A 24,727-nucleotide genomic window follows, 5' to 3' on the forward strand; every position below is an offset into this window, starting at 1 on the left:
ACTTACCTTTTCCCCAATTCTCCCCATCCCGCTGGCAGGGGGAGTGAGCAAGCAGCTGGAGAAGTTTAGTTGCTAGCTGGGGTTAAACCACAACACAAACAAACCAACCAAAAACTAAACCAAAAAACCCCAAACCAACAAAACTAAACCCCAGTGCTTGTTGCTGCAAGTGCATGAAATTTCTCAATTTGCATCACTCTTTGAGACAAGAAAGTATGAGTGTATCTGATCTGAGACAATGCACACTGTATTTGAGATTTACAGAGATGATTTCAAGCTCCAGAACTGTTTTTCTTTGCTGTTGGCACAGGTATTAAGGACAGCGGGAAGTTACAAATGATTTAAAAAAACCCAACAAAAACAAACACTTTTTTTTTTTTACCTTAGAGAAATATCCAACTAAATGGCAGCCTTTCTCATCATTTTTTGTAAGGACATAGAAGAGGAATGGTTCAACATCGTAATATAATGTTTTGTGGTCCAGAAAGAGCTTAGCTAACAAACACAGATTCTGACAATAAATTTTGCTCACATTTCCATCAACCTAGAAAGCAAGACAGATGCAGTTACTTCCAATGTCTCAAACATGTTAGGACAAAACAACTTATTGAATCAATGTTATCATAGAAGGAAAACATCATCAATATGGTGTTACATTAAAAAAACCAAACCCAAAACCAAACACCACATTAGGGTTCGGAAGAGAAATGCCCTAGCTTGTTAAATAAAAGTTCTCCAGTTTTAGTACCGATTACCGTGCATTTGTATGTACCCTCTGAGTATCCAGTTTTACCAAACAAAGTAACTTCACCTTTTAATTTTCAAGTTACACTTACCTCTTTCACTTCATTCCAGGAATGAAAATGAATATGACACAGACAACAATAATGTACTAGTTAAAACTACAATAAACTGTAGTTTGCTAGAAGGCAGTGGTGTACAACAATCAAAAAAACCCAACAAAAAAATCAAGTGTGCTATGCTGAATCCTTAAGGTGTAAGGCCAATGAATGAGTTGCCAATTACCTATCAATCACAGCAATGTTTTAGATAAATCAGACAAGATAAAATGTCTATGCCAGACTAAACGCTATCGAGTAAGAGAAGTGAATTTTCAGGCTAAGTACTACAATTAGTCTAGGTATGTTATATGAGTGTAAAGAGTCAAGCTGTGACTCAGACAGCTACAGAAAAGCCAGACAGATGCAGATTTCCTAGATCAATTAGTTACTCCATGAAAGGGAAGGCTCAGTCAAAGGCAACAGCATTTTTAAATAATCTTCTTAATGGAAAGGTTTGCTTGTGCTGACGTTCTTTGATAAAGTCACTAGCTGTATTTCATTCACACAGCCAGCCATATGGTACGCACGCTGTGCAGAGAAAGAAGCCATATTCTGTTCTAATTTGGTTTTAGTAAAAATCCTACTTACAAATCTGAGTAAAACCCAACCTTTGGGATATACTTAAGAGATTTCAAGGTGACTTCTGTAATATAGTTGAATTATCTGGATTAAAGAAAAAAACATTTAATGGACAGCTATTGCTTCTAAAGGTATCAGAATAAACTTGCATACAGCACTTGAGATCCCATCAAATACATTAAACTGTCATAAAACTCACTCCACAGTCCAGATGCTTTTTATTCCTTGTAACACCTATTAGTAAGCATGGAAATTAAATGCTAATATTAACCAAGCAGAAATCATCACTAAGTAAGCCATAACCCCCAAATTATGTAAGCTTTTTCAGTAAGAATGCTTGTATAGAAATGTAAAAAACTTAAATGCCAGGCAAACACAGCTTGTTCATCAGTTTTAGATATGACAAGAGGAGAAAAAAGGAAAACAAGAAAAAAAATAAAGAGGGTCTGCAAGTTCAAAAGCAAGTATCTGTCAAAAGCTCCTTGACTACAGCATAGTAGTAAACTATGTCGAAGTCTTCTCTCAAGTCTGTCAAAAGTCATGCTCTGGGCAGAGGTACATACATCTTAAATGCCAAACTCATTTCTATTTCTCTCAAAACAGAAAGCATGAAGGAAACCACAACCCCTTCATTCTGCCTAACAGAAAATGGGTGAACAAAATTCCTGAAATTATCTATCAGGAAGGATATCAACTGATGAGTAAGTTTCTCAACTGATGAGTAAGTTTCTCAGTTACCAGAGCAACAACTGACATTAACATTTGAAATAATAAATAAAATAAAAAAAACCCACACCACTTTATTTCAGAAGTTTTAACCTAAGTGCTTACTGGAGCACCTAAAACAGAGAAAGAGAATAAGAGCAGCAGAGAAAGAATCAGGACATTGCCTTCACATGCACTTTGTCTTCCATGTGTTTTTTGTCAATCCCCCACCTCCTCACTCCCTTTCCCAGAGCTTTACTCAAAAAAAAAAAAAAAAAAAAAAGTTTTTATTCACTTGTTGGCAGTAGCTAATGAAAATAAACTAGAAAGCAGGATTTGCCTATTGAATGCTGCATAGTTCTTAACACCCACTAGTAGAGAAAACATAAGACATTTTGGACCGACCAGGACAATTTGTTTTCTTGAATAGGAAGAGAGTTAAGTCTGTTTACATCTTAAGCTTTTTGCTGGCAGATCTATGATCTTCATAAAAACTGCCCAAGTCAGGAAGGAAGCAATCTTGACGCAGATAGCTATTTTTTAATAGCACAAAACCAAAAACATGGGAACCAAATATTAAGATCTTGTTCTAATTTAAGGACTTCAAGACTGCATCTACCATTGTTTGAACAGATAATGGCAATGGCCAAGCACAATAGACACTTATACAATATGAAAACACATGTTCAGGTAGAAGCTATACCTGCAATTAAGAAGTTAACAATATACACATCTGAATTTTGCTGTTGAGTAACAGCCTCAAAAGAAATCCTGCAGTCTCTTCTGTTAATGCAGTTGGTAACAACTTGTGAGAAACAGGAACGTGGAGGTTAATGTATAGCTTTAGTCACTACAGCAATGCTATCTGAAACAGAATTCTATTGTCCAGGATGCCTTTAAAACATCAAACTTTAAAAGAAGTTGTCTCCCAAGAGAATAGTTTTGATTATAAAAGACGACGTATCCACAAGCTCAACTCCAGGCTTTATAAATGAGAAGCAGTGCATTCTGGCCGAAGTTGGGACTGAACCTCTGCCACTGAGCCAGCATGTTTCAGGGAAAGTTTTTCAAGCATCCAAAAGCAAGGTAAAAGCACTTAGTAGCTAAATTTGTATTTTTAGAACAATACAGAATAAACTGCTTTGCTTGGTTTTCTACATTGGAAGCATCTACAGATCAATTAGTATTGTCCCTACACCCAAGACACTCAAATGTAAATGGGTGCAAGACATACTTTTCCTGAGAAGGGAAAGGCAATCCAGTCAAAGGGCTTCCACTGCAATCCTCATTTAAGATACATGTTATGCAAGTATCTTAAGAGGCTGGCTAATGCATGAAGTACAAGTAAAGATAGTAAGAATCGTGAGACAATGTGGCAGGGTGGAACAGGACAGGGAAGATGGACTTGGTTTTGCAGTATAAGAACAATCTCCAAGGAAGTATTTAAGTATGTTAAAGTTTTCAATAGTTCTACAACTTGTCTGTAATATCTGCAAACTGGTTACTTTCAGAAATTTACATTTTTGATATACCTACCTCAAATACTGAAAGGTCATTTCTTCTGTAGATTTCATTGGCTGGGGGATGAAACCAGCCACATTTCTCTGAGTGCCTTAACAAAATGTTTTTACTTTTCATGTATTTAAGACAGAATTCACACAGGTAAAGCTTTGGTAATCTGTATGAAAATTAGAAAGATATTTTATACTAAAAATTTGTTAAATTCCATAAACGAAACAGTTGCCACAAAGTGAAAGGCCCTCCCCATTTAAACATAAGGTACCATAAGTAAATGCTGCTTCAGTTTAAACAAATAAGTATCACATTGGAGTGCATGACTAAACATAACACACGTCAGCCATTAGAAAAGGCAGGCACCATCAGAATTGATCAATCACAGTGAACCTAATTCAACAGACTCGGACTGTGGTCAGCTGTTTGTGGTCCAGCCTCCAGCAGACCCCAGTTACTTCCTGCTTCCCACATTCCCCCTAAGCTTTTGCTGTGGTTTCCAGTATGCTGGAGTCATACCTCAAATTTTACCTTTCTTCTTCCAGTGAAAAGAGGCACACAGCAGCATACAGGGAATCTCCTTCCCTTTAGTTTTCCTTACTTTGTATGTGGGGAAGGTTAGGAGACAATTTTTCTTTCCACTGTCTTCTGTGTATGTGGGTGGGACAACAAACTGCAGAAGGATCGTACCCTGTCACCTCCACCTCAACGATCACTTCACTTGACCACAGAAGCCCATCCTAACAGTTTCTGTTTAGGCAAATCATCTCCCTTCCACACATCTCCACAACAAAGACGGCTGTACTCATCTGGGGAGGATTCAGTTCAGACTACATACAAGTAACCCACATGCCCTGTGCAAGACAATGCTGACAGGTGTTCCATGTACCAGAAACCACTCTTTTCCAGTTAATTTTATGGCTATTTACCTTCATTTCTAAACTACTGAAGCAGTGGAAGACTGCTGCAGAAAGCAGTCAACCAAGTTTTACAGCAGAGGAGAATATTTATCTGCTCTGAAGCTACTGGCACATCCTGGGATCATGCTGGGATCACAGTCCTGGTTTACACTACTCCAGAATTTTAAGGAAGTTTATCAACAGCACAAAAAGTAGCTTGTTCCAAGATGTAATCCCACTACACTCAGAGCCAAGAACCACACTGCCTCATACAGATGCCATCCTGCTGTTGCCTCATACTAATAATTATCCATCACTACGCCTTTATCTGGCATTAATTTACTTGATGGAAAAGGAAACTTTTTAAAAATATGATCTAAATTGAGGGAATGAAAAAGAAACTGAAATAAAATATTAACACTTTAAAAGCAGTGGTACTAAGAGGAAACAGAAATGCTCTATACACTTTTGTTATCCCTTGATTTTTATACTACCAATTCACAACATATCCCTTATTCGCACTGCATAAAGATGACCGTATCTAGGAATGAGAGGGAAAGAGAGAAAATGCAGTTTACAATAACGCTGCGCAAAGGTATTTTGGAACAGACCACATAATTTGGTTGCTTCTTACTATAGTAGTAGAGCTTGATAAACATACAGTTCTCGAAAATCTCCACGTGGGCCAAGGATCCAATGAATGTGTAAAACATGTATTTTCAGTAAACGCAAAGATCAGCAGAGATCTGCTGAGCACACACACTAGTTTCATGCTCTCTGCCTGACTCCGAGGTGCACCCCAGCAAAGGTGGCCAGAAACAAGATGCTGTTGCCACATCTTGCTCACTTTGACTTTATTTATCTAGCATGTTCAAACTTCTCCCTGGTCCCTAGAAAAAGGAGGTTAATGAATTCTGGATGACAAACAAGATTAATTCTCTGAATGGCCAGAAGTTCGACATACCTGGTTGCAAAGGTTTAAAAAAACTAAACAAAACCCCTAACAAAAGAAAAAAAAACCAAAACAAACACAAAAACCAAAACCCCCCAAATAAACAAGGAGAAACAAAACCATGCCAACACACTGCAAGATTACGTTCATGCAGGACTAGGAAAAAATCAGTCTTTTTAATGCACCTTTGATTAGAATTAGGGAGAAGAAAAAAGACACACAAATCCTTGTTCTTACTTATAATTACAAAAGCATATTTACTTTTAAAAGTTTAAGTTATAAACAGTTACATGAATACGAAAATTAATTATCACATTAGAAAAAAAATCCCACAATGTACTGCAATCCTGACAACTCACTACCTTGCATATTCCTGTGGGTAAGGTGAAGAATACCAGGTCTGGATCTCGTATTTTCCAAACTCAATCACTGATGGGTATCGCCCACTTGTTTCACCAGTGTTTTTACACCCGATTTTCTGTCAGGTGCAATAAAAACAAAGTACTAGTTATAGAAAAAGTAAAAGGAAAGTTAGCTTTACATCACCAATTTCACCCGGTGAAGGTGTGAGAAACATGAAGTATTCAAAGCAGTTGCTTAAGTTTTCCAACCTGGACAGATGACAGTGTCTGTGAACAGTCAAACAGTTAAAATTTCCTTCAAGATACCAAGCAACTGAACATGAAGTTGAGTGAGCAATGCTTAAAAGTACGTGCATACATATAGGTGGTGCACGGCCCAGCCATGTAAGAGGCATAACCACCTCAGTTCCTTTTTTTCCCACGTCTCCTTTACAGTTCTGGTTCAAACTCAAAGCTGTCCTTTTGTCAAGACCATGAGAGAGAATCCATCAGCAGAACCCTTCCAGAGTCCTTGGAATTTATCTCTTAACAGTCAACAGTACACTAACACACATTGATCTCTGCTATTGTACTGAAGTGGAGCTGATAAGAGAAGGACTACTGGACTTTAAAGGGCTGGCAAAACTCAAAAAAAGGAAAGGAGGGAGTAACTTCAATGCCACAAATTTTAGAAATCTTACTACCTAACATTTTTGGACTGCGTATGAAAGACAAAGAAAGGATGAGGTGGGAACCATTTCCACTACCCAGCAGAAGTACAAATTAATAATGAAGTTCAATCTTTAAACTTGGTTTGAGTTTGTTGGTTAACACTCTCTAAATTCAAACTATAAAAAGGTCACCACATCGACCCATAGCAAGTAATGCCAGCTCTTGTACACTAAACCTGAAAAAAATTAAGTTAATTCCATTACGGGAAAAAAGTACAAGATGTATTAATTTATGATGCAATTTTAAGAACACATCAGTTGAAACATTACATACATCTCCCTTCTGACCCAGGTTCTCAAAGACACCAGCTGTTCATTTCATAGACACAGAAAAGCCTAAGTGTCTTTTTGCTATAAGAAAATTCAGCTCCCACATCCAACTTCCTAAAAACCCCCTAACAGAAAAAGCTCAGTCTCCACAAGCTTTAGATCACCACTGCATACCTTAAAGAACAGCATTAACACCAGCTCATATAAACACTTTTCGTCAGATTCAGCTCAAATATTTTCATTGCTAGAAAAATCTATGGTATTTAAACTCAAAGTGCATTAAATCATTGGGCAAAATGAAGTTATGAACTCTCTAAACCCAGCTTCCCAATAAACAGTATTTGCTGGGACAGACTTAACTTCTCACAGTGGCTGCTTTATGTACAGAGGAAAATCATCAGGCACAGTCTTACCAACCAGCATCCTCTCGGCCCTGACCACGATGTCATCTACGCTTAATCTCTGTGCTTAATCAGTGGTAGCCCTGTGTCCAAAATGCCTAAGTGTATCTCTCACAACCTATCACGAGCATCACTTATCTGACCCATTCCAGCGTGATGCCTCGTCTCCTATCTACAAGAATCGAACTGTATATATAGTGTCTTCCAAATTAAATTCACAGCAGGCATGACACATTAGCTCAAAAGAAGGATATTCAAAATGAAGATGAATAGACTTATGAAAGTGAACCGAGTGTTTATGTACAAAAATAACTACATTTTATGCAACATGGTTCTTACCTCCAGGGAAAGCTCTCGAGCCTGTTTAAACACTTCCAAATCCTCCTGTGTAACAGTGTCCTTGCTTCCCACCAGAAATACATCCGTATTTTCTTGTTTGATGCTTAGTTTGATTTCAGTATCTGTTATTTAAAACCAGCAAAAAGTTTATTCACAGACATGAAGGTTACACGTGCCTTACCAAAGTGATACTCCTAAATCGAATTGTAGCAACTATAGCTGTCATGAGTCCCCATTTTAACTAAATTTGGGATTACTAAGTAACAGAAATGAAACCTTCCCCCCTTCTTGTTTTGTAGTTTGCTGTTTGCATGAGCTATTTTAGGTACTTGCTTTTGCCTGTCTGTATAAGCCTTTAGAGTCCAGTTCTACTAAATTAGGTTTGAACCTCATGAAATGGAGTATATTCTATCACTAGAACTATGCCATCTGATAAATTCCAGTACGCTCTACAAGGTAAAAATAAAAATAAGAGGAAAAAAAAGTTGCCCTTTAAAGCTGGAGGCCAATGCTAAGCTAAGTTTACATTCAAACATTTATAAATATATTTTTTCTTAAGTAAAAGTAATTATAAAGAAGGTAGTTCACAGCAGTACAGATCAAGTGTTGTGGAGACTGTAGCAGGATGGAATTGTTCATGAAAAAGCAATGGAGCAGAGGGAAATGAATTGAAATGCCCACCATTATAAGCACTGACAGCACACAATCATGACGACAGCACTACTGCCAGAGAAAGGGCAGGGGAAGAACAAGGAAGTAGCATGAAAAGTGGCTACTCATGCGGTACTACACAGCCATAAGCAACATCATGAAGGCATTTGGGGCTCCTAGTGTCACTACAGATGCAAAAAATAATAAATAGGTGGTGTGGTATTAGTCAGAAAAAACATTTTGGAGATTTAGTCAGCATTAGATAAAAGGTCAAAGTTTTGTTGCTTTTGTATGAAAGTGAAGTAAGAACAAGAGAAATAGCTAAGACCTATGTGACAATATTAAGAACTTTGGTTTTGGACGGGACGCAGGTTGGGTTGGCGCTTTGACCTTTGCTTACCATCATCCTGATCAGGTTTAATCCTTCCGTCTGCCAAGCTCCCCTTCCCTGGTGAGGGGGTCCCCATCTGAGGGGTCACTTTATACTTTAATCTGCCTAGAATCCTGTGCTTTTTAAGGAAAGTTGTTCTCTTGAAGTGAGCAATTGCTTTAAAAGCATGTCCTCTAGACACACCCCATCCAGAGGTACAGGCATGAGAAACAAACCTACTCCTAACCTCTTTTTTTCCATAGAAATGGCTATTAGATTTTGACATGGAAGATAATTCTGGTTTACGACGCAAACGCTTGGGTGGTGCATAGCTTGGGTGTCCCTTTTTTCGAGACTGTCCCTGAGCAGTATAGATATGAGAAAGTCCATCAAAGAGTCCCTTTAGCTGACTGTTATTAGGAAGGCTACTAAAAGAGGGTACACTTGACTGACTGCAAGAACTTTGGGGAGAGTTAGAAGAAGTGGAAGTGCTGGATTTTTGCAAACTGGGGCTCTGACCAGAGATGGGGGTTGGGGGTAGAAGTGAAGAAGGTGGAGGTTTTAGCTTTTGTGTGGTACCTGTAGCCAACACAAGAGAAGTGCATGATTGTTTCTGAGAGACCTTTTTCCTTGGACGATAGTGCTTTGAAAAGTCTATTATTTCACCTCGTGATCTGCGACCATCAGGTGATGGTGTAAAGAACTTAGTAAGGCCATCAATGAGCCCTTTGGTTTTCTTGTTAACTTTAAGTGTAGAGGCAGATATGTAGGTGGAGGTGGTGGTGATTTTGGTGGTGGCACCAGGCCGAGTGGGGTCTGTAACAGGCAATCTGCTGCTTGAATCCTTCACAGATGCAGCATGACCAGATGAAGGTGTGGTACAGACTTTAGTCTTTTGACCCCTACCAGGTGACCCCCTTCCTGTGAATGCATTCACGGATCCTTCATCACTGGTTACAGACCTATGCAAAAATTTGGAAAATAAAAGTCAGTATTAAAAATCTGTAACTACCGCCAAATAGTACTACAGTTTATACAAGTTACTTATGCCACTGTACTTAATCTTTAAAGACATACACACTTTGGAAATACATTTCACACTGACATAACATTCAACTACTTTTTTCCCACCTTTTTCTTTTCAGCCCCCTGCCCGCCCGCCTGCCCGCCCCCCTCCCCCCTTTTCTGTAAAAGATAGTCCACAGTCCATACAAACAGAAGCAGCTGCGATAGCAACATCTCACAAGTATACAGCTTCCCCACCTACTTTTGGGCACGACAAACGCATGCCTCTTTGGAGAAAACCATCAGCGTGCTGTCTGAGTACAATAACTATTCCATCACCTCAGAGGTTATTGTACACACAAAGGAGATGCGCATATTCAGGGTTAATAAATTACTGCATATCAAACCACTTCAGACTACGTTTGCTTAAACTGTAGAGAAAGTCTATTAGTCCTTTAAAGCAATACAATCATTTTAAAGATATTACTAATTTTTCCATACTCTGGCTGGGTTATGTATGTCAACACTAGTAGTAAAAATTACCACCAAAGACCTAAAAGCGAAATGAGGTAGTTTATGAAGAGCATTAGAACAAAGCCAAAGAAATAAACTCTTTTCTTTAGAAATTGTAACAATTGCAGAAACAAAAATAGCAAAGGAAAGGAAAGAGCAAAACTGTAAGACCAAGCGGTGTTTGTAGAAAAACCATAAACCTATCAGGCCTAACACAGAAGGTGTTAAGAAGGAAGAGTGGTGAACGTCATTTAAATACCAGGAAGAAAAAAGGCATGCTGAAAGCCAACACTTGTGACAGCAGAAGTACAGGTTTCACTGGTCACTAATGACCCAAGGGAGAAGCAACACTGAAGGATACGCTGAAGAGTGGTATATTGTAAGCATGTATGGACAGAACATTTAAAACTACTTGCAGTAAAAGAAATGGGTATCGCGAGGCACGATCAAATTGCAAATCCAAACAAAGCTATATTGTTGCATCAAAAGCTCCCATTCCCTTTTCCATCCTGCTCTTTGAAGTTTGCTTATTGACTTTGCAGTGGAAAGTTTTCTTCCACAGATTTTGCCTTCTTAATTGAGATGCTGAAGTAATTAATTCCAACAGGTTACTTCTAATTAGAGACTGAACAGCCTGGGGCTACCATCTGGTTTACTGAACTCCAAGGGCCCACCAGTTTAAGAACTAGCCCCTTTTCCACTCACACATCCTTAAATTTGGTTACCTCCTAGAAGGCCACAAAACCAAAAATTTCTAAGTCTTTTGAACCCTTTAGTGCCATAAACTTATGTCCATCACAAGACATATTCTCACTACCAGATGTAGTAATCACCATCACTGCCAGAGGCAAACACACACATGGTTTTAGTTAATTCTACACAGTAATTTGCCTGTGAAGGGCTTCCTACAGATGGTCAACAGTCAAAAAATTATTCCAGTACTACTGGACACATTTCCTCTGTACTACACAAAAAGAACTAAGTGGCATTAGCTAACCTTCCTGTATTTCATGTGGCCACACACTTTTATGTGTATGATGCTGTTGTCTTCTGTACCCCACGATCACTTTTAAATAGGATTCCATGAGGAAGAGTATCTTCTCTTATCCCATCGCCTACCTACTATTTTTCCAAAACAAAAATCACTTCATTTTATATAGACATTTAAATGACAGAAATGTGCCCACAGTATTGTAAATATTTATTATATAAAGAGCCCACACACCTAGTACTATTCTAACACGCTCATGTGGCTCCCGTGCTACAAAGAATATAATTGGTTTTATAAACTTCATAAAAATATTCATAATCATAATCCAATGCTAAGAGAACTTCTGCATCCTTTAGTGTGACATTTATTTTAAAAGTTGTGGATCAAAATCCCATTAGAAAAATGCAACAGTAAAACCCTCACTACCTTTCCAACCTTTGTTTTACACGTATGAGGAAGGAGGATACGCAGAATTACTGTGTCACACAGATATTCCTGCTAAATTCACTGTGGGAACCCAAATTAGGGACATGTTTTTAGGAGAAGTACAATGGTAGTACTGTGTTAGAACCCTAACCTCCACTGGAAGGCTTAGGGGTTTCCAAAGGGGTAAAACCAGAGGTGTAGCTAGAGATACAGGGAATATTTTTATTATGCACGCACAATGATATATAGGAAATTCAGCTAAAACACTGAAAGTTGTATGGCTATTTCAGTTACTTTCAAATGCCTAAGTCACTTAGTCAGGAGGAGAATGGAGAAGTAAAAGAATGTTTCACCCACTCTTCCTTTACCCGTGAGCTCTCACGAGCCACTACAACTACATCTTTTACTTTCATGCAGAGCCACACCTCATTCTTGTCCTGTACTAGAGCTTGTACCTTGTCCTAGAGCAACATACGCTGAACTTTAAGACAAGGTCCAAAAAAGCAAGAGAGAGAGGGGGAAAGAGGATGCAGCAAGCTGCACAGCACCAGGTATATCAACTTGACTAGTGTGCTGCACTCCAGTAGTGCAAATATGGGGGTTTTCCTTCTCTTCTTATATGTTGCCTCCACTAGCTCCAAAAATTCTCATTTTGCAAAATGCGAAGTTTTACACCAGCTACTGTGCAACTCTGAAGCATACCAAACACATGCTTAGACTACAGAGAATAATGGTTGGGTAACAGCCACATGACAGAATGAGAAGTAGATAAAGCTGGAAAGCTTTTCAGCTGCTGAGTTGACATGGCCAAACAGATAGTTAAACAGGAAAAGAAAGGCATATGTGGATAGGAACATGTGATGGACGGCAACATGCTACTGGAGTTAACACAGAATCTGCTCCTGTTTTAACACTCAGTGTAAGGTCAACTTGGTATTTGAATGCTACTTAAACAATCCTCTAACCAAGCCTTAACATGTCCAACTGCAGTGTTCCATGGAAAGACAGATGCCAGAAGAATTACAGGACTCTCTTGTCTTATATAAACACATTCCTGAGAAGCAAGAGGAATTGCAACCTCTTTCCCTAGTAACCAGTGGCAGCTTAACAGCAGAACTCAAGGAATACTTTTTTTCGAGTACCACCGAGACCAGAACTTTTGTAGTACTTGCACAGTTTGCTTTTTGGAATGGATTTTGTGAGCTGATACTAACTAATAAAGTCTTTTTTATGCAACTTTTGAACAGGTCTTCGAGCAGAACAGTCTCCTGAAGTTGTATACAAGTAACTCGCTATTATCGAGTAAAGGTAGCTGCGGCGTATGTTACCATACAGACTTCTATTTGCATCTGCTATAGATACAAGTTCTGTTAAAAAATTATGGCACCTAGAAAATTAAGTTACAGGAGTTTTTTCATCACCTTCTGACATGACACAGAAAGCATTCACTATAATTAAGAAGTTATTGACCATTGGGCTGAAAGGGATATACTAGAAAACGCATCTCCTACTTTCCCCAACTTGAAATACAGTTAAAACTGTAGTTAAACCTGCATCAACTCTTATTTGACAATGGTCTCAGAAACATTAAAAACAATTCAAGAGAAACCTACAACATTCGTTGCTTTAGTTTATTTTTCGGTCGTCCAATAGGCTTTGCATATCGTCGCCTTATTTGGGCAGCTTTCTCATGAAGTAGCTTTCTCCCTTTCTTCTTTGGTCTACAGACCTGGCAAATCCACATCCCTACATAAAAGAAAAAAAAAAGTTTAATTGTACACAGTTTGTTTAATTGGTATCACAGGTGTCTACCAAGATACATGACCAATACACAAGGTCAACAAGTTATGAACAGGAGATAGAGAAGGTGAAGTGGACAGAGAAAAGTGATCCATTTCTACCCATGTTTTGAAATTTTTGAAAGCAAAATGCTCATGGCAAGTGGGGGGAGGCAACAAGGATCACAGAAAAAATTGTGATCAAACAGGTTCTTAGAAGAATTCCTGTTCTAGCTTGTTCCTCCTTGTACTACCTAGATCTTTCTTCAGACACAATTAAGATTGTTGTGGGGGGGAAGGGGGGAATTACATGTGGGTTACACAGCAATCTAGGCTACAGTGTGCTACACAAAACACCAAATCGCATCTAGATATCTTCGCTTTAATGTAGAACAACTTATTTGGCATCCTTTTAATTTTAGGTGACCATGTCTGAACACTTCATTTATTCTAGATAAGGCTAGGGATTTTGGAGGGGGGAAGGCTGAAAAACCTTTAGTGTAACTTTAGGATTAAATAGAGAAAGCCATAAAGATGTGAGAGCAGAAGTGAGGAGTGCTCTATATCAAAAATTTATAGAGATCAGAAAACCTGAAAACACAGGTGTTTTGTTTGTTTGCCTGTTATTTTAAATTACTCTTACAAAAGGCATGAAGCAGCAGGCTCTTTCACCCACTCTAAGGATTTCTTTGTCCGTGCATATACACCAAACATTTTACAGACTTCGTAAAACTTCATCTTCAATAAACTGGTCAACAGCTCAATACACAGTGAATTCATCTGGTCAACTAACCACAGACATTTACTATTTTCCTGAGAAAGAAAATATCTCAAGTAAAGAAAAATAACACATAACACTGGCTTTGACATGATTGAAATAATAATGTTTACCAACGCAAAAAAAAAAAAAAAAAAAAAAAAATCAGCATGCTCAAGACCTTTTGGTCACTTAGTGTATGAAAAGACTGTGAAGGAAAGTATTTTCATTGAATGGATTTTTATTATCACCTTTTGGCATTCTGGAAAGTGGTGGGTCACAGCACTCCATGTGGAACCCTCTATCACAGGAGTCGCAAAAAAGCATGTTATCCTGAAGGGAGGCAAAGGGAGAAGGGGGGAGGAAGAGGAGAAAACACACTTAATACAGCATTGCTTTAAGTTGTACATCAGTGATTTGTATTTGGATACGTGCTAAGTGCAAAGCTACAGTAAACAAAGAAAAGTCACGTAACATTCAACAATCTAACTTACTGCATTTTTGCCTTGGATCCTACATGCACTGCATGTCTTGCATTCAATACACTGCCATCTTAAGGCCTTCACATTTGTTGTTAACTCAGGACAGAATTTCAAACATGATGGATGTCCTAAAAAAGCCAAAATATTTAAAGCTTGAGATAAGATTGGCAAGATTGACCAAGTTCAACAGGACGTTACCAGCACCACCACAACCATGCGAGCACCAGCTGTTTTTAGCACTTTGGAACACATTATTTAACTTATCTACTTCATACAAAGATACAAAATAACTGCCGTAAAACTCACTTATGAAGACGGGTAGAAAGTTGACTTCTACTCTAACTGACACCTGTGAATGGTCTACACAAGCACCTGAAATGGAATTTTTATTTTCAATAGTAATTTCCACAGCATATTAAACTGCCATTTGTTCTGAAATTTTTTTTTCAAAAAAGTTGATCCCACTCTCCTTCCATAGCAGCACAACATAAACAGAGGAAATCTTTAGATAAAACAGTGTTATATTTTCTATACATATGAAGTGTCTACCAGAGAAACTTAACAGTCAAACTATACGAATTTTTCATTCCAACTTATTTAATTCTATACAAACAACAATTTCAGAGCAGTAAAAAGGAGGAAAAAAAGAAAAAAAAGGGAAGCTGGCAACTGGCACAAGAAAAACTTGCTGCAAAGGAAGATTTAAAACAACGTAAGGGAGAGTAGCTGAGCTACCACCTCCATGAAACTATGTTTTATTCCCTGGCAGGACCATCCTCTTTTCATGGTAGCCCAGAAGGCCTACGTAGCTTTTCCAATTAATGCAAGAGAGCAGACAACCGAACACATGCAACACCTTAGGCAATACTGGCAGTGATTTTTCACATCTTCAACAACCTCAATAAAGCTTACCTGTAATCCAGAAAAGAGAAAAGCACTGCTAAATAGGAAGGGATAAACCTTCCCAGGGAAACACTTTTTACCAGTACTATATTCAGAGATTATCAATAACATGAACCCACAAGCTGTCAGAGGGATAAGAATCCCTGATGCCATGCTGCACTTATAGATGGCTGCAGAGATGTGATGCACATGAAGGATGCTTTCTTCTCACTGTCACTCAGGATATGTGCCTTCTTCTAGGTAATGGCCTAACCATGGTGATTCACACTTTCTCCATCTGCTGTTTCTCAGCTCAAGACTGAGCTAAACCATCCCAAAGAATACAGGCTAACCCATGAGCATTTGCTATGAGCATGAGCTCTTCTGAGGCATGAATGGCGAAGACGACCAACATAAAAGCCACCTCAGTAAGTAGAAACTTCAGATTTTATTTCTGTTTATTTTGTGTACCCAAGGCTTTAATCCACTTTTTGTTGGACTTTAAAAGACAACTTAAATTGTGTAAACATAGCATATTCTCAAAATAAAATGCAGGAATGTGATCTATTAGTAAAGAACAATCAATAAAATTGAAAGAGTAATGTCAAAACCAAATACATTGGAGAAACATTGACATTTGATTCCTAATATACAATTTAAGACAAACAATATTTTTGTGGTTAAAACCAACTATGCACTTAAAGTGACAAACATATTCTTTAACTGCATAGTTGAGTTCAACGCTACACTGATCCCTTCAATGAAGCTTAACAAGTGCTTCGTTTAAAAAATACATGCTAAGAAATAAGAAAAAAGCTCTCTAGAGTGGCTGACATTAATAATCAATATCACAGAAAGACTTATTTCATCAACCATGATTTAACAACTATATTAACACATTAAAGTGCAATCATACACCAATTACCTCCATATAAGCACATTTAATTCCCGTTATCTACCCTGCACAGAAGCGATTTACTTCAAGTAGCAAGTAATTTGTCATTTAAGTTGTTGACTTTTACTTTGCCTTAAGTAAATAACTAAGAAGTATAAACATAAGAAACACCCATTCTCAAGGCTTGGTAACTATGCACCATTTAGGTCTAACAGGGGTTACTTTATTTCTCTGTCATCCACCAACGTAACATTGCTCATTCAAGCAACCCCACAGCTAAATACATTTGTTAATATCCTTAAGTGTTAGATTTTATTACCTGAGAAAAAAATAAAGGAAAAAATAATCCATTGGTACTAAATACGAAGATTCTACCTGCAACTCCAAGTCCTTGAGCCACAAGTAACTAAAGGCTGGAAGAGTACAAATGGTAGTCATCGCTATGCATTTGCCATGCTCTTTTACTGTCATTTAGGTATGCACTAGCAGAGACAGCACAGAAATGTTCAGATTTCAATATACCATACAGTATTGTTCTTTAACATTGTGTAATACACTCAATTTTGGACATAAATCAACATAAGTGCAAACATAACAGTAACAAGTAGAGAGTAACGTCTACCAGACATGAAGTGGTGAATCAACACTGGTTTCACTTTTAAAAGGGACTCTTTTTAACTGCTTTTGTAGTTTAACAGATTTCTGTAGTCAGTTAAATTGAGTCTCTGTGACCTTCAGTGATTTTACAGCTAGTTTCTTTAAATTTGAAAGAGCTGTAGAGGGAAAGCATGTTTCTGGCTTCAAAATTCGCACTATTTCAGCTCTAACTGATCTAAACTGAAATCAAGAAGTTACTATCTTCTCCATATCCAGAAGCTGGTGCATCTGCCAAGAGGTTTTCAACACTTGATCAGACTCCAGTTTGAAGTGTTTCAGATGGTAATTTCTCCCGGTTCAATCACTTGACTTTCATTTAAACCTCAGCAGCATCAATATTTTAATGTAGCACACACATTTAACAGATCATTGGAAATTCAGACCTTTGAAAACTGGCACTTTCCAACACGAGTATATATAGCCTTACTTTAAAATAAAGCTATTAAAAATTAAACACTTGGAAATTCATTCCTATCCATCCCAGTAAGAAAATGTTAAAAGTTTGTGATACATTGATCTGGCAGAAATAGTTGAGATCAGGAAGTTAAACCAGAATGTCTCACTCCTTTTTCACCGAATGCAACTCCTTTTATCTGCCCACTTTTGTTTCTTCATTGCAAATTTGGGTCTTGTATATTCTTCAAAAAGTTTGACAAAACAACTAGGTTGGTTTTTTTTTGAACTACAAGTATTGTATCAGTGACAACAATTACATACAATGCTAAAATTAGATATGCCAATATCTCCAGTTATTTTAAACTTTGATACAAATGTTGGGTACTAACGTGTAAGACAGTTCACAAAAAAACCTTTGTGCTCGATGACCTTTTAGGCAGAAAGCATTATTTATTTAGGGTAACTTTAGCTATAAGCAGTGAGGATCACTGCACCTACCTTGGGCACATAGCAGGTTTTTCCACCTGTGGGTTTCTTAGCAGTTAATTTCATGCAACTAGCCAACATCCTTCCACAGACTGCAATTAAGGCAATTCCCATATTCCCTTATTCTTAAAGCATACCCTAAATCTCATTTATAAAGCAATCTCTGCACAGTCCTTCCCAAATGTTTTCTGACCCTATTCCTCTTGACCTGAGGACCTGAGTCCGCTGTCTTTGTTCTGCTTTCCTGCCCCCCCATCCAATTTTCATCAGTAACCTTCTTGTCTTCTCAGCCTAACATACTATTAGTTTGAAAGGACAGTAACCACAGGTATTCTTAGTTTTAGCTGTTTTTTCCCCTTTTTTAAAACATCTATTACAGTTCCTCAGTAACTCAACATTTTTTTAATCCTCTAAAACTTCAACTCCCTTTTAAAATCTGTCAGCAGCAGCTCTTAAAATTGCTTCTGCACCACTCAATTGGCAAAACAGAAGTAGAGTTCAGTTCCAGTTCTCAAGTCTACTGACTTTTCAAAATCAAAAGGTAGGGGAAAGGGGGGTGGGGGGTGGCGGGTGCAGGGAGGGGAGGGGAGCGGGATGGGATGTCAGACCGACAGACAAGGGATGGACATCAACCTACCAAAAAAAAAACCCCAACCCAACAAACAACAACAAAAAAAAAACCACACAAAAACAAACAAGGAGAGTGTTTGCTTTTGTAATAGGATTTGTTTTCTCACATCTGACATCCCTCATCTTACTCCTTTAGAAAATACCCTGTGCAACATGACACAGCGGTCCATTTCCACCACTCAAATACATTAACCATCCAAATGCCACAAAATACAAGCAGTACCAATGACATTCCCATCTATCCAGATAGTTTCTGCTTTCAGAATGCAGAGGCGTTACCTGAAGAGACACAAGCAACTCACACAAAAACGTTAAGGAGAGCAGACGTGCCAGTAGTGGGCACTGCAATTTAATCTCTGATCAACTGAACAATATACTTGAACACGCAATTTCTCTTATGTTTTGTTAGACAGCAAGACCAGCTTTGAGATTCACTGCTATGTGCAAAATCACAAATCCAATTACAATAAACCTCCACTTGAGTGAGGTTTTGTTATTTATAACTTGCACTGAGATTGGTTTTTATTTTAGTGTAGGCATCAGTAGCTAAAGTTTAACCATCCAGCAATCCGATTGGCAGTCTCAACATTTCATTCTTTTTATCTAATACATCTGAGGAACTAATTAAAGATAATTTAGTCTTAATGAGGCAGAGAGAATGTATCAGTGTTAATTCAAATGGAAGCTGATCCATGAAAGTCAAGACTTGCAGTTCTAAAGCATCTTAGACATACCAGGGGATTATTACACAACAGAAAAATAGCTGATATCTAAGCTCACCTGATTTATGTAAACTCTGCATACTAAATTCTAGCCAAACACAAATCCTATTAAATATCCAAATACTAGAATGCATACTGGAAAATACAGTCAATCTGTAAGCCATCGAAGGAAGACAGTTTAAAGTCTATGGGGTTTGGTTTTGCACACTGGGGTGAAAAAGCCACTTCCTTACTTCACCGTTTAATCATTTGCTTGAATATACTAAAAAACCAATACATTGGTTAAAATACAAAGTATCTGTCTGGGGCGACAGATTCAGAAGCACACAATCAAGAGCATATCCTGATTAACTGAAGACACATTTGTGATCCGCATCGTTTTGCTTTTACTCCAGTACTTAGGCAGCTATCACCATACCCAAGACAGACTATCTTCAGCACACCTACAAAACGATAACACACGTGGACTCTGAAGGCAAAGACATCAGAACAGTATTTTCACTTCCAGCCTTCTCAGAAGCAGCACTGACTTACACGGACCCTACTGTTTCTCTACTCACTTCCCTCTTCTTCATTCTGGCATATAAATTGGTACAGCTCTGCAGTGAACTGGACTGGGAAACCTATCAGACTTGTCTTTCCGATCAGACTTGTCTTTCAACCACATTTGTCCCTCAATCCAGTTTATATGTGACCAGGTGCCACCACAACGGGGTAGCAGCAAGCAGCTGGATGGTGCAGCTTGTGACTTTAAGCAGCGCTGGTATTTCATCTCTGAGCTGGGATGGGATGGTCTACATCACAAAGCTTTACCAGAAGTACTTCCCAATGTAGCTGTAAGCTTATGGAAGCAAAAGTCTTCTTACTGGCACAGCTAAACAAAAGCAGTCCACTCACCTGACAAACTACACTAACCAAATAATTCCTCTTCCAGCATAATGTTATTTTCCACAGGGGATTTTTTCAGAATAGCTAAACTGATCATTTTCACATCCAGAATGCTACAGCTGCGCCAAACAAAAGCTTTATGGCATGGAGTTGCTGAAGAGATCCGCCCAAGTTTTTTAGCCAAATCCCTCTGTAAATCAGGAATAACCTAGGCCAAGAATACGTTTGGTATCATCCGTACACAAACACTGCACAAAGCAACGGCATGCATACAGTACGTTAGAGTATAGTCATTTTCCAAATTAACCTAGTTGCTCACTTTAAGGGAAGCACCTGCTTTCAGAACAGCCACATAGAATCTGCAAGAACTGCTGCAACACACAGGAGCAAGGTCATATATATATATGTATATATGATCAGTAGAGAATCGCTTCTCTTGTGCCTGACAAGTAGCAGGTGCCTAACAGCTTTAGTATGTTATTTGAAATACTATTCAAATTCCCACCTGAGTAACAAAATAATTTTATTTAAAAAAATGAATTGGATACATAAGACAGGCCAACAGCAAAGACTGCTACACAGTCTTTATTATGATGATTATTTCTCAGCTTCCGAAATGTTGCAAATCCGTGCAAGTAAAATTCTTGACCATCATTTGATGTCACAAGGCAGAACTGAGTTTTCAGATCAAACACAGATCCCAAACAGTAACAGAATACCTGTATTTTACAAGTGTGGTGCCCCTATTAATCTACTCAGCAGATCTATACTTTTGGCATAAAGGTGAATTCACCTATCTCATTCATGGCTACTGAGATGACAAAATTTTAGTTAAAAAACATAGTTCCATCCCCCACTTTGTTTCAGTTCTCAATCTATGTCTAAAGAGAGGATGACATTAAGAAATCTAAAACAGTTTTAATACCTTACACCCAAACTTAAACAGAAACATTTCTAGTATTTAAAAAGTCAGCCAACTTACCGCTGCTGCCACAGTCTGCACAAGATAACAGCTCTTCTGGTTTTTTTTCACGATTTGACTCTTTCGTTCCCAAACAAAAGCTACATATCGGGATGGGATCAGCTCGTGGCTAGATTTAAAAATAAATAAGACAGAGTTAGCTAGGGGGGAAAAAAAGCCTCAGTGATCTTTTCTTTCACTTTTACCTGACATTTTGTTGTACCAGATATTAAGACATACATCCATTTTACTAACTCTAGAATAACAAAAATTATTACCTTATTTCATAAATGTTAACTTGGCCCATAATAAACAACCTTGTGTACTAATCCATGTAACCCTCTCCAAGACTAGTGGTTAACAAACATGAGGCAAAGTAAGAACTTAGGATACTATTCTTGAACACACAACTTTGACTCCAGAACACAATCACTTGTTCTTCAAGATGCAGTAGTGCTCAAAGATTAAGATGCAAACTGGTCTTTATTATACATTAGTATATAGCTCCTGTCCACAAGAAAACAGGAACTTTTACAAAGACTCTCAAACATAAGACATACTTTTATTACTTTTCCATCCAACACAACTCACATCTGAGAAAATATGCCATTTTAGGATAACATTCAACAGATTAACAGTTATCCTTTCCAGTCTGATGGGTCCCATCAGCTATGACACATAAACAGAATAAAAAACCATGCAATTTTTTCGAAGTCTGGAACCAAGACACAGAACCTTTTTCAAAGACTTAAAAATGGATACAAATTTACTTCCTGATCCTTCTCATCTGCTATGTGACAAACTATCAGAACAAATACACCAAAGCAGTTTCTGCAGTTTTAGAGCTTTCATGTTACCTGCATCATCCAAAGGCTTCATGTATTAATGGCTACACAGAAGTTTACCTGTAAACAGATCTGAAACCAACAGAATGATACACAACTCTTGCTTCAGGTGGGATACTTTTACCTTCCCAGACTAGCTTCTAGCAGCTAGCACCGCAACAACTCAAAAATTACCAGCTTTTCCACAAATCCATGGTTTCCAGATTCAGCTAAGCAATGCCATTAATTTTCTGTATCAGAGTAATTATTTGTTGGTTTCACCTTCAATTTTTACATTTCCAGGCTATGTCACAAAAGCTGACAGACTGTCTTCACTTGACCTAATTAATCTGTGTCTCATTACAGTTCTGGGAAGTAGGGAATGCTTGTTTTTAAGGGTATTCTTGACAAGGCATCAGTTCCATGGAGATATGCCCTTATACCTCAACACAATGCAATACAGAAATACTGAAACTAGGTTTACTTTATTAAGCTTCAGGATCATCTTAAATCAGGTAGCAGATTCCAAAGAATACTGACACCAGCAAGGTAAAGTTGCCCTACCCAGACAAGAGGAGCACATGTATCCTCACCCTAGCCTACAAGAACTTCCCATATAAACATAGCCTGAGGCATAGTACTTTCTCTGAAAGCTTAGCCTTCAGAAGGTCTGCTCGCTGTTCATCTCTTCACAATCCAGTTATCGGGACACTGACGTACTCTTATACCCCAAAGAATATATATAGAAGATGACCAGAGACTAATACTTTTTGCAAGTGTGGAGATGTTTGTTCTCTTCCATAAACTACAGAAGGGAACCGCACTATTGCCTTCTTGTAACTAAGAGGAGCAAACATCATCTGCGGTCCTTAGTCCTATTAAAACCACCATTATGGATTATATGGACAGCTGAAATATTGAATTACTATCTGGACAAAAGTAATTGTTGAAATTATAAAACTGGCAGTTCTCCTATTTAGTCATGCTGCAAAAATTTTTTTAAAAAATTACTGATATTCTTTGACTGTTTTGGCAGGACAGCATTGAACGAGATCTATGTTTCTACAGGTGGGAAAGGACATGCCAACTACTTGCAGAATTCTTCACTGGCAAGTTAAAAACAATGCATATAGAAATAAAAGAGAACGTGTTACTTACTCATCTTGCCAGTAAGATATCGTAATTCAATGTATCCATTCCATCATTATACTTTTAAACAGACTTGTATTTGGAGCAAAGTGATATTAAAAAAAATAAACTACACCAATCATCATCATCATCAGGAAAATGGCCCAGAGCTACCCGAACACAACTGTTCACTTGCAGCATCTTGTGGACACTTCTTAACTGCTACTTAAAATTTAATACAGATAATTTTAAAAGGAAGATTAGTCTTTTAGTGGAATCCAGTAGAAAAATCTCCTCTTGACAACCATACCATTCTCTCTCTCTTTGATATAACAGTGCTTTAGCCACTTCAGAAAGGGTTTGCTCTGATAAATAATTTACAAAACATCACATATCATTCAAATCCAGGTCCGCAATCTCATTTATCTTTCCAGGATTCTTTTTTTTCTTGCTCTAGGAAAAGACATGGCCATTAGCCAACATTCATTTAGTTCCCTATTTCAACCCTCCCCCCCCCCCCCCCTTTTTTTTTTTTTTAAACAGAAGGTAAAATAAAGGACAAAGGTTGTTGGCAGTTCAGGGCTACAAAGACTGATGTTCCCATACCAAACCTAATAATAGAAATCTTGCAAATCCTATCACTTCACACACAAGTTTTCAAAAAACTTACAGGCTCCAGTATATATTTTGAAGCCATTTACATTAATAACTATATTACTGAGTCTGATCTCTGAGCTACTGAAAGTTAAATACACATTCTTGTCAGCTCAGTAAACAAAATATAGTTTCATATTGCTTTAGCTTGCACAGTCAAAGCAAAACTATATTCATACTGGTAGTATTATTTCTGGCTTACAACTGCCTCAACTAGGATAAATTAGGTGGGGTTTGGGTTGGTTTTTTTCTGTTTTCTTGGGGGTGTTTTTGTTTGGTTGGGGGTTTTTTGTTTGTTTGTTTGGATTTTTTTGGTTGGTTGGTTTGTTTTTTTGACTGGGTCAGAATACAATCCAAACAGAAATGCATCTCCTACCTGTGTATCGTTTCTTAATCACTCGTGTATCTTCTGAAGTATAGCAATAAAGTACTGAAATATAGCAATGATTAGTCACCAGGAAGGTTAAATCCATTTCACCTCTTACAGAACTAGTACGGCCAGTTATTCAACACTGCAGTATTTTCTACCAGAAAAACTAGAAATATTTTTCTTGTTATTCAACCTCAGTTTAAAAGGAAAATAATTTTTTCATTTAATATTAATTACATTGATTTACAAAAAGTTTAAAAGATACGGCTTCCGCTCTGTCACTGAAGACAGTATGTTACCGGATCAATGTTATTCAGACCTATTATTTCTTCAATAGGCCTAATCAATGAGAAGAATGGTTCTTTGCTTTAATTTTGGGAAGAAGGTAAATTACAACTTTCAAAAGGGTATACTTTTCAAGGTCACTAGAATTTGTACAACCAAATTTAAAAGGCTGCCCTGTTCACATAACTGTATTTCCAATTGTAGTAAGGCAAATTTGCAGAAAATTCATACCTTACGCCAACATGCAGTTGCATCAAATAACTGAAGCATCACAAAAAGCAGTCAAGAAATAGGCTTTAAAAAAAATTATTATACATTGTAGAACAATAACAGACCATCAACTCGGCACCTGTAAAGCTGTTTTTTAACTCCCAATTAGAAATCAAGCAATACTTATTTAAGCAT

General features: G+C 37.8%; 1 protein-coding gene across 5 annotated transcripts in view; it reads right to left on the bottom strand.

Moving 5' to 3' along the window:
• Positions 1–24,727, bottom strand: part of KAT6B (lysine acetyltransferase 6B) — a 118,262-nt gene that overhangs the window by 34,702 nt on the left and 58,833 nt on the right. For 3 of the 5 annotated variants that reach the window (XM_027805493.2, XM_005439207.4, XM_055720603.1), the window contains exons 3-11: positions 21,083–21,191; positions 14,557–14,672; positions 14,314–14,395; positions 13,141–13,273; positions 8,623–9,554; positions 7,572–7,693; positions 5,852–5,967; positions 3,663–3,804; positions 383–544 (exon numbers count right to left, since the gene is read on the bottom strand). In XM_027805493.2, the coding sequence (XP_027661294.1) occupies positions 383–544; positions 3,663–3,804; positions 5,852–5,967; positions 7,572–7,693; positions 8,623–9,554; positions 13,141–13,273; positions 14,314–14,395; positions 14,557–14,672; positions 21,083–21,191 (1,914 nt within the window). The remainder of the gene's footprint in view (positions 1–382; positions 545–3,662; positions 3,805–5,851; positions 5,968–7,571; positions 7,694–8,622; positions 9,555–13,140; positions 13,274–14,313; positions 14,396–14,556; positions 14,673–21,082; positions 21,192–24,727) is intronic. The other 2 variants (XM_027805494.2, XM_055720604.1) reach the window with 2 other exon arrangements.

The sequence above is a fragment of the Falco cherrug genome, chromosome 9, assembly GCF_023634085.1.
Source record: "Falco cherrug isolate bFalChe1 chromosome 9, bFalChe1.pri, whole genome shotgun sequence".
Lineage (NCBI taxonomy): Eukaryota > Metazoa > Chordata > Aves > Falconiformes > Falconidae > Falco > Falco cherrug.